Raw genomic sequence first — 11066 nt, forward strand, 5'->3', positions numbered from 1 at the left:
AAAAAAAAAATTGAATATTGGTCGTGTATTTTTTTCATATGATAGATTTAATATAATTTTCAACATTTATTTTGAGCTATTTTGAAAGCTTTATGCCATTTTTATGCAAATACTACAACATGAGTGTTGTAAAAAATAAGTATATAAATGCACCTTTGACAATTTTAAATAGCACTCTTTATTTTGCGCTTAAAAAATCTGTAACATAATTAATGATTACAGTAAAATATTACGATTGAAAAATTAAACTAAAATTTACTTACCTTTGTCTAGCAATCACAAACAAGAAAAGAGAGAAAATGAAAAACGGAAATGTTACTAAAAATTTCGAAGTCTCCAAATCAGCTGTTTGTCATGATTGCCAGACAAAGGTTTTTAAATTATTCGCAATTTTCGGCAACATTCTCCTCCCCGCAGGCGACCCCAATGTCGTTTGCGTCAACTTTGCCGATATCCAGAATGGCCAGCTTGACGGCAGGGCGCTCCAAAAAGCCTTTTGTTGTTTTGACCTTAGCTCGTCTTACTTGGCCGTCTTTCGCTACAGTTGTCTCGATAACTATGCCTTTTACCCAAGTATTTCTCTTAGCCGTTTCATCAACTATCAGCACAACGTCTCCTACCGTAATGGGTTTCACTTTATTGAACCATTTGCCGCGACGCGTTAATGTCGGAAGTATCTCACGCACCCATCGTCGCCAAAATTGATTTGCAAACATCTCAGATTGTAGCAGGCACATCTTTGGATCGATTCTCTTAGCATCACAAAATGGTTTCAAACCATTAGCGCTCCCCAACAAGAAATGGTTTGGAGTTATTGGATCCTCATCTTCACTATCGAGTGACACGTAGGTTAAAGGACGCGAGTTGATGATCATTTCAACTTCAAGTAATGCAGTACGTAAACTTTCATCCGTAAAACGTTGAGATGGCGAAATTTGATACAGCACTGTCTTAATTGTTCTTATCAGTCGCTCCCACGCTCCTCCCATATGTGGTGCTGCCGGTGGATTAAATTTCCAGTCTATTCCTTGATGAGCTAGCTTGTGTTGCATAACCGAGGAATCAATGTTCTTTAACTCCTTTCTTAAAACGTTCTCGACACCGTGAAAATTCGTTGCATTATCGCTGTAGATGGTGATAGGTTCTCCTCGTCTGGCAATGAAATTTCTTAAACACATTAGGCATGAGTCAGTACTAAGACTATGGGCGATTTCGATGTGAACGGCTCTGATAGTCAAACAAGTTATTATAACACCCCACCTTTTCAGTGCTTTGCGATTCTCAATAACCACCATTGGTCCAAAATAATCAATACCCACATGAGTAAATGGACGTTGAAAAGCTGCTAGTCGTGCTGGGGGAAGTAAGGCCATTTGCGGCGCTTGAGGTATTGCCGATGAAATTTTACATACGTTGCAGTTTCGTCGCATCGATTTGAATAATGGTCTCAATTTTGGTATGAAATACAATTGTCTGACCTCATTTAAAGCAGTTTCATGTTGGATGTGATAAAATCGTTCATGATAGTGCGCACATATAAGGTACGATACTCTATGTTTTGGCGGTAAGAAAATAAAATCAGTTTGAGGTTTACACTCATTCGTAAAGTTACTCGCTCTGTTTTTTACTCTTATGAGCTCATTGTTATCCATATACACCTGCAACCTATATAACGGTCTGTTCCTTTCTATTATTCTCCCCATTTTCAGTGTCGACCAATCTTCAAGTAGTTCCTGTTGCACGCTTTTGTATATTAAGAGCTTCGCGCGCTCAATATGTTGAACAGTCAAAATAACGTTTGTAGCATTGAAACCGCCACAACGAGCCTTTAGTTTCCCAATGTAGAGTAGCCAATTTGCAACGGCACGATACAACTTGATCCAGGATGAAAAATATTCATAATTGAAACATGGTTGTGTCTCGCGATGATATAAAAATTTTGCACGAGTTTCACTGGTCTCCATCAGACCTAAGTCCACCTCAGTTGGCCATTTATCCTCGTCTTGTAGCAAAAATTCTGGTCCTTCGACCCAACGCTGCACATATTCGGGACTTTGTTTTGTTTTCGTTGCACTGTCTGCAGTATTTAATTTCGTGGGTACCCATCTCCACTCTTCGACGGTTGATGCTTCTTGAATTTCTGCAATGCGAAACATTACGAATTGTTGAAATTGACGTGGATCACCACGCAACCACTTTAGCACCGTTTTGGAATCGCTCCAAATGAAACGCTTTTTAATATCAAATGTGTGTACTTTACATATTGTATTCATAAGTCGTGTGCCAATTACAGCAGCTTGTAGCTCCATTCTTGGAATAGACATTGGTCGCATTGGAGCGACTTTGGTTTTTGCTGCTACGATCCTCGTACTTACTCCATATTTATCTTTAATGCGGAAGTATGATACAGCTGCATAAGCAAACTCACTCGCATCTACGAATGTATGAATTTGTACATCACATGAACTTTCTGTTATGTATGGTGAATAACAACGGGGTACAGAAATATTAGCAAAAATAGGCATGCAGGCAACCCAAGCTAACCACTTGCCCATAAGATCGGGTACCAGTGGTTGATCCCAGTCGATTCCGCTTCTCCAAATATCCTGAATAAGTATTTTTAAATATGATGTGAGGCAAGCTGCCAGTCCCAATGGATCAAAAATGGACATTAAAATTTGAAGTACTTCTCTTTTAGTGGGTACAATTTCATCTGCAAAAACATTACGACGTAAACGAACGAATTTTAAAACAATTTAAAGCAATCTGACTTCGGGTCCCAATACATGCCGAGAATTTTTTCGATCGGAAGTGTGTCGATATTATTATCAAACGACTTACCCGTCTGTTCACCATTTTCGTTTAACGCAGCTAAAACTTCTGGTGCATTACTTGTCCAACTTCTCATATGGAAACCACCTCGTTCATGTATGTTGCGAACTGCCTCGGCTAATGCTATTGCTTGTTCAATGGAATTTGTTGAATCTATAAAGTCATCCACGTAATGATTGTTTTTAATAGCGTACACTGCTCTAGGATTTTCAGCTATAAATCTTTCTGCGTTCAGGTTTCGAATAAAATGCGCTATATATGGTGAACATCGCGCACCAAAGCTAACTACATTTAATTTATAAACGCAAATATTTTTAAATGTCTCGCTGAACCATAGAAATCTCTGAGCATCAGTATCTGCTTCTTGTACTAGAATTCGATGAAACATTTCAGCAATATCACCACAGACAGCTATTCTTCCTATACGAAAATTTAATAATATGTTTATAAGTGGTCGCAGCATATCCGGACCCTTCAGCAAAAAATCGTTTAATGACACTCCTTCAGCTTTGGCTGCAGCATCCCAAACTAATCTATGCTTTTTCGGTTTAAGTAGATTGCGCACAATAAAAATTGGTAAATACCAAATCTTTCCACCTCGCTCGTTAATTGCTTCTGGTGGCAACTCAGTTGCGTAGCCCTTGCTGACTAAAGTAGTGATTTGTTCCTTTAGCTTTTGACACAATTCAGGGTCCCCATGCATTTTTCGACGTAAGCACTCCGCTCGACGTAATGCCATCGGCAAGCTATTTGGCAATTCGACCGTATCGGTGTTCCATGGCAAATTGAAAACGTAGCGGTTTCCGCGTAACTGGCACTTGCGCATTATTTCCTCTGCTCGCTGATCCTCAACTGAAAGTAATTCTGCTTTTGGGGTAGCCACCGCGACATTCTCGTTTACTATAAATGTCTTCACTAACTCATGAAGCTCCCTATCAGCTTCTTGTCCACAGCTACATTTGTGTAGGTTTAAGTTGTTACGGTGGTTTAATTCACCACCACCAAAAACTGTCCAACCAAGACGTGTTTTCACCGCCACGGGTTCTTGCCAGCCACCCTCCCTCACCTTAAGTGCTGAAATTAAGTTTGGATTATTTACGCCGATAATCAGCATGGGGACAGCATTTGTATAACTTGCTAGAGGCAAGCCATCTAAATGCGGATACCATTGTTTTATTTTATCAGCTGCAAAAGATTCTGCTGACATGCGTAAGTTGCTTACTGTGCGGACATTTTTCAATGGAAATTTTTTAGCTTGAGGAGCATTGGCAGAAATTTGTAAGTTGAGCCTTTTTGAGTTATTTTCCTGTCGACTGATATTACCTGTCCAATTAATGCATAGCGCATCCTGGATACCATCGTTTCCCAATTCATCGGCTAGACTTGCTTCAATAAGCGTTAGTCTTGACCCATCGTCCATCAATGCATATGTGTTAATAGTCCTTCTGGTGCCATATAAAGTAACTGGAAGAATTCGGCAATATGAACAGTTTTTATTCACTGATGAATTATGGTTGTTGAGTAACGCTTTGTTTGAGTATGGACTTAAACTTATTTGTTCTACTACATCCGATGAAACATTGTTAGCTGTAAAAGATAATGCTGGCGTAGATTGGTCTATCCGAGAATGCAGCATGGGGTGGTGTCGTGCATTGCAGCCATCAATGCCACACACTTTATTATTGAAACAGCGACGCCTATGCTCGCCTAAGCATTGTCAGCACAGCTTCTTTTCCTTGACAATGCGCCAGCGTTGATTAGTAGGCTCGTTCTTGAATATTTCACATTCCATTATTTTATGTCCGCCGCCACAAATGTAACACCTAACTGCCGTGGTTGTCATTTCAGCTGTCTGATGTACGTGCACTCGTCCTTCCTTTTTTAGTGGTTTATCTAAAAAAGAAGGTGTAGCTACTCTACTTGCCGCATTTGCTAAAGATGAGAGCCACGCTGAAAAATCGCGAAGTGTAGGTTCGGCTATTGATGCTGAATGTAGTGCCCATTTGAGCTTCATATCTTCAGTTAATTTACTTATTAACTCATGTAATAAGAGTGGATTATTAAAATAACTATTCAGCTTACATGCCTCAATTGTTGCAACTACATTATTAATGTTGACTGCAAAGTCAATTAAATCGCCCAGCCTACCCCTTGGAGGCGGTAACTGACGCATTTTCTCAATTAACTTATTTAGAATAATTTCTGGTCGTCCAAAATACATACGAAGAGTGTTTATTATTTCTCCAACCATATTAGGCAACACCAACATATTGCGTACTACATCGCGCGCTTTACCAATGAGGCACCTCTGTAAGCGCATTAGACATTCATAATCGGAGAAACCTGCGATTTGCTTAGTTTGCTCGTACGCACTTATAAAAATGTGCCATTCTTCTGGATCGCCGCGGAACGTAGGCAAATCTCTCGGTATGCATTGACGCGCTGCTAGCTGAGACGACGTAAGCGTGGGAGCGATCTGTAAGGTATAAAGAGATGGATTATTTACTAACCTTGGTGTACTCTGTAGATGAGGTTGGCCATGTGGCGAAAAGTGTTCATCAGCTACGGCTTGATGTGCATTCAGCTGAGGCCCAACTTCAGGTAAATGTGATTCCACGATACCCTCGTCGTCACTATCTGCAGTGAGGATTTTAAATTTTTCCCGCAAATAGCTCTCCCTAATCTGCAACGACTCTTCTAGCTGTTGCAACTTAAGTTGTTTTATTCGAGTAATGTTGGCGCTGGGCTGCTGCTGTTGTCTACTATGTTGACCATCATCCTCATTGTGTTTGTGTGAGATTTTATCATCACCATCTGCATCTCCAACTTCAAGTATGGCTGCTGATGTTAAACCTTTTTGAAGAGGCAGCTCCACGTCATTATCATTTTCCATATTAGAAAGATTTTTTAAGAATTTCTTGTTGTAAAAATAAGTATATAAATGCACCTTTGACAATTTTAAATAGCAATCTTTATTTTGCGCTTAAAAAATCTGTAACATAATTAATGATTACAGTAAAATATTACGATTGAAAAATTAAACTAAAATTTACTTACCTTTGTCTAGCAATCACAAACAAGAAAAGAGAAAATGAAAAACGGAAATGTTACTAAAAATTTCGAAGTCTCCAAGTCAGCTGTTTGTCATGATTGCCAGACAAAGGTTTTTAAATTATTCGCAATTTTCGGCAACAGTCCGTATTATCAATACAAGGTGCCAATGATGCCAATGCACTGGACTTATTTATTCTTCCATCTGATTTCATAATTTTGATTTCATTTTTAAATTCTGCGTATTGAATACTTTTGATGATGACCTGATGTGCTGCATCGAAATCATCTAGAGTCAAAAAATTGCTTGAATGATCACATTGTATTCTTCTGGTTCTTTTTGCGAATCTTAGTATATATGATAATATCCGTTGAAGTCTTCCAAATGAGTTATTGTATCGTATTGCGTATATGAATTCTCCAGGATTTGCTGTACATTCAACAACAGCCAGTGTAGATACTGGAGTTTCCTTCTTCCGTTCAGGATTAGTGAAGGTTTCGGATTTTAACACTGATGATAGTTTTGAAGGCCACAATTCTTGCCGACCATGTAAGAACATGGGTCCATAAAACCACATACTTGATGACTATAGTTTATGGGGTGCAAAGCCTCTGAAAAAAATATCAGTTGGATTGTGCTCCGTACTGACATGTCGCCACTGACTTGTGGGCGTTAATTGATAAATGTTGCTTACTCTGTTTGAAACGAAAGTGTGAAACTTTGATGATGAAGAGTTGATCCATGATATCACTATTTGTGAATCACACCAAAAGAACGTCTGGTAATTCCTTATTTGTAGATCGTTCTTCATTCTTGTTGCTAGCTCCGCACCAACTACAGCTGCACAGAGTTCGAGACGAGGTAATGTCAACTTTTTCAGAGGTGCAACCCGAGATTTGGCGCATGATAGTCGCACAATAATTTAACCATTCTAAAATGTTGATTGCAAATACGCTGCAGCATCATATGCCTTTTCTGATGCGTCTGTAAAGATGTGTAATTGAACCTTGACAGGAACTTCGCCCTTGAAAATATTTTTTTTTTTTTGTTTTTTTTTTTAAACTTCATTTTATTATATACAATCTATTCTATTCATGAATAATAAGTACTACTTATGGCAATAACAATATATGATTGACATGTACGGGACTACCCAGTGGTAATCGCCGTCTTATAAAGAATTACAATTTCTAGAATCTACTCGGCAAATCAGAAGTTGCGAAGCGTATTAATCTACGAATGTTAAAAGTATCCCTCGTTAGGCCTGCGGCAAGGGGGTTATGGTGAACTACCAGTCGTGAGTGATAGTTGCTGCTTATCTGCTGTATTGACTCGTACACTGTAGAGATGCCAAGATCATAATGTAGGATGTTATTCGGAATAAATTATGGGGCCACGGCACAGATACGTAATATTTTTGATTGAAACCTCTGAATCATATCTAGATTTGACTTCGCTGCTATACCCCAGATGGGTATACCGTACGTCCAGATTGGCTATAAGACGACCTTGTATAAAAGTATTTTCTTTTGTAGCGATAATTTGGATTTGGGATTAATAGCCAGTAAAGTGAGCGTAGCTTTAGTCCTAACTGCTTCCGTTTTGTAAAGATGTGGTGACGCCAATTTAGACGACGATCAAAATGTACACCTAGATATTTGGCGTTTTCAGCTTGCGGCAATTCACGGCCATTCAGTCTAACGGAAGGACAGGTACCGTGGCGGAGTGTAAAAGTAGTTTGAACTGATTTGTTATCGTTAGCTTCAATGTGCCAAATATCTAGCCATGCGTTAACATCGTTCAGATTACATTGCAAAAGTTGTGAAGCTACTACAGGATCTGCGTGTTTCGTCATCACTACAGTATCATCCGCAAATGTTGCAGTGTATGTTTTAGCACTGAGTGTGAGATCTGCGGTGAACAGAGTATATAGAGTAGGACCCAACACACTTCCTTGGGGAACTCCAGCCTCTATTTGAAAAAGTTCAGTGTGACAGCTATTCATTTTAACCATAAAGTGCCGATCTAGTATGTATGATTTTAAGACAGAGAAGTAGCTATGCGGGAGTTGTAACTTTAATTTGTAGAGAAGTCCAGTGAGCCATACTTTATCGAATGCTTATGTTATGTCGATAAAAGCTGCTGTGCAGTATTCTTTATTTTCCAATGTAAGTCTTGCAAAGTTGTGTACTCTATTTACTTGTTCAATAGTAGAGTGATGCTCTCGAAACCCGAATTGGTGGTTGGGAATCAGATATCTATTTTCGATAATTGGCTTTAGACGTTTTAGGAATACTCTCTTAAATACTTTTGACAACACAGGAAGTAAGCTGATCGGCTGTAAGATGTTGCAAGTTCGACGGGCTTACCGGGCTTTGGAATTAATATGATTTGGACGACTTTCCATTGAGCTGGGTAGTGTTCACAGGTACAAATTGCATTGAATAATTGTTTTATGAATTTAAAACCCACATCTGGTAGCTCGAGTAGCACCTTTCCGGTAATCAGGTCATATCCTGGAGCTTTTCTGGTTTTAATTTTGTTTTTTATGACCAACTTTAATTCACGAGTCAAAGACCTAGGAATAGGAAAGTCTAATTGATGCGGAGTGTGAAGAAAAGCTTCAACTTCAGAGTCTTTCAGATTATTTTTAAAGCAGCGTAGCTGAAAGACTTTACCAAGGTGCACTGCAAAAGTTTTCGCTTTATCAGCATCAGTTTTAGCCCATTGCCCATTACTCATCTTTGGTGGTATATGTGATGTAGGTCCATTAAGTATGCGTGTGGCTTTCCACAAGGAGTACTCAGTGGCCTCGGAGGGAGACAAGCTTGCTAAGTAAGTTGCAATGCTTGCATTTTTTCTTGCCTCTAGATTTACTTTGAGTTTTTTGGTGGCTACATTCAGGCGCCTCTTATCGTTAGGATCTCTCGTCATCTGCCAGACTCTACGTAAATTACGTTTTTCAAGTAGTTGTTCTTTGATATCCTTGTCTAGATGTACAGTCCTACAATTCTGTGTAGACGGAGTTGCAGACCAAGCTGCCTTTTGTACAATTTTGTTGAATTGTTCTAGTGCGGCTTCAATGTCATGATTAGTTTTTAGAATATGTGTCGAGAGGTGCTCGCTAATGTAACTACGGAAAATAGCCCAATCAGTTCTTTTGTTGTGAAGTCTTAGTTCTGGAGTTTTTAGGACGATATTCGAATGAATTTCTAACAGAAGAGAGGAGTGGTCAGACGAAAGATTTAACGACGACCGCAAGGTTAGATTATTTATGGGTACGTTCTTACAAATGCAAAAGTCAATGACATCTGGTGTTTTATTTAGATCTGTCGGCCAGTAAGTGGGTTCGTCAGTAGATAGGTGAAATAGGTTGGTTTCTTGTATCGTTTTTAATAGCTCTCGTCCTCTGGGTGTTATTAATCTTGAGCCCCAATGAGTATGGTTGGCGTTAAAGTCACCTGCTGCTACGAAATTGGGCCCGAGCGTTTTGAAATAATTTGCGAATTGGTGACAGTATATAGAGGCAATAGTTATTTCACCATATACGGTATATCTCGTACTGATATAGCTGTTGATTGAAGATAATCTTCATTGTGATTGGTGAGAAATGAGTGGTCAATATTAATTTTTATGATTATTGCTGTGCCACCCGTTAGCTTTCCAAATAGCTATCTTTTGACTACCCATTATTTGGATGTATTAGCGACAAATGCAGTTAGGAGGTTGAGCATAGAGCTCATTTGTTCCATAACCGTTTTGAGCATTGATTTAAACTCAGGAAAATCGTTTTGCTGAGCTGAGTTTACGTACTCCTGAGTGTTTATATTGCTAGATTTAACAACATTTGCATAAGTTTGGCTTGTTACATTCAATTTGGTGTTCTGTTGCCTTTCTGTATCAGTTGTTATTTTTCTACGTTGGGCTGGGAACGCTTTTTTCTGGAGTTCTTTGTAGACTGTGCACCCTTTATAGTTAGCCGGGTGATTACCTTCACAAAGAACACACCATACATCATTGCCGGGGATTTGCGAGGACAATCTGAGGATAAATGGTTTTCAGGGCATTTAACACAGCGCGGCATATGATTACAAAAATGTTTTGTATGACCATAGCGTTGACACTGAGTGCATTGCGGCAATTCGCACTTCTTTTTATGTGCTTTGATGGAAATATTTGTGTGCAGCAAGTCAGTATAGTTGTTTATTGTTTTCACCTTGTCTGAGGGCTTTAGTCCAACGAAAAACAAAGGAAGTGGTTTTTTTGTAACACGATGTCAAATGTTACTGATATTGATTACTTCATGGCTTAAATTAATTAAGCCTTGTTTGATTTCATCAAGAGGTATTGATGGATGTAGGCCCCTCAACACTACATTAAAGCTTCTATCTTGCTTTAGCTTGTAAGTATGAAATTCCGTCTGCTTTTCTGCAAGAGCTTTGGTAACTTTTGAGTAGACATCCGCTGTGTTGGGCTGTATTTTGACTTCATTATTACCTAAAATTTTGAGTACAAACTCATTTGGAGCCACATCATTTAGCAGTGCCCGTAATGGTTGAATATTACCAATACCCGCTACAAATACTGATGTTTCTCCTTGATTATCAGCGTCAGGGTTGTCGAGAACCTCAAAACGGTTAGGTGTTGCAGCCAGTAGCTGTCAAGCTTTTTCTGTTTATTTTTTCGCTGTGCATTTATAGGACTAGAACGCCCACGTTTACCGTTTTAGGGTGAATTACTGTTACTCGCAACGTTCTTATGTACTGCGTTTATAATTGTTGCACTAGTACTGGTTTTCTTTTAACAGAAATTGGTATATTTTTTTCAGCTTTAAGCTTTTCATTTTCTCTTAGCAGAGATTCGCAACACTTTTCTAATGACTTGATCTTTTCTGTAAGATGTTTTATGCTGTCTTCAAGCTCATTAATCTTACGGGATTGCATCGAGTTCGTAGGTTGATCATTTTCTATCGATTGTGATGAGTTATTATTTAGTTTAATTTTATTGGCTGTGGCAATTTCACTAGCTATTTTTGCTATATTTGCTTCGGTCATTGTTTTGTTTAGATGTTTGGTGGTTGGTTGGTTTTAATGTCATCTGAAGTAAGCATTACATAGCTGTTTAGGCCATTTTCACTGATTTGAAAGTGCCGCCGTGTAGCATTATTACTCATACACTTGTT

General features: G+C 38.9%; 1 protein-coding gene across 1 annotated transcript; it reads right to left on the bottom strand.

Moving 5' to 3' along the window:
- Positions 1-380: 380 nt before the first annotated feature.
- Positions 381-4468, bottom strand: LOC119675696. The gene is made up of 2 exons (XM_038086902.1): positions 2842-4468; positions 381-2713 (listed from the first exon to the last, which is right to left on the bottom strand). Exons 1-2 carry the CDS (start codon positions 4466-4468, stop codon positions 381-383), a joined length of 3960 nt encoding a protein of 1319 aa, XP_037942830.1.
- Positions 4469-11066: the final 6598 nt, after the last annotated feature.

Source organism: Teleopsis dalmanni, chromosome 2 (genome assembly GCF_002237135.1).
Source record: "Teleopsis dalmanni isolate 2A chromosome 2, ASM223713v2, whole genome shotgun sequence".
NCBI lineage: Eukaryota > Metazoa > Arthropoda > Insecta > Diptera > Diopsidae > Teleopsis > Teleopsis dalmanni.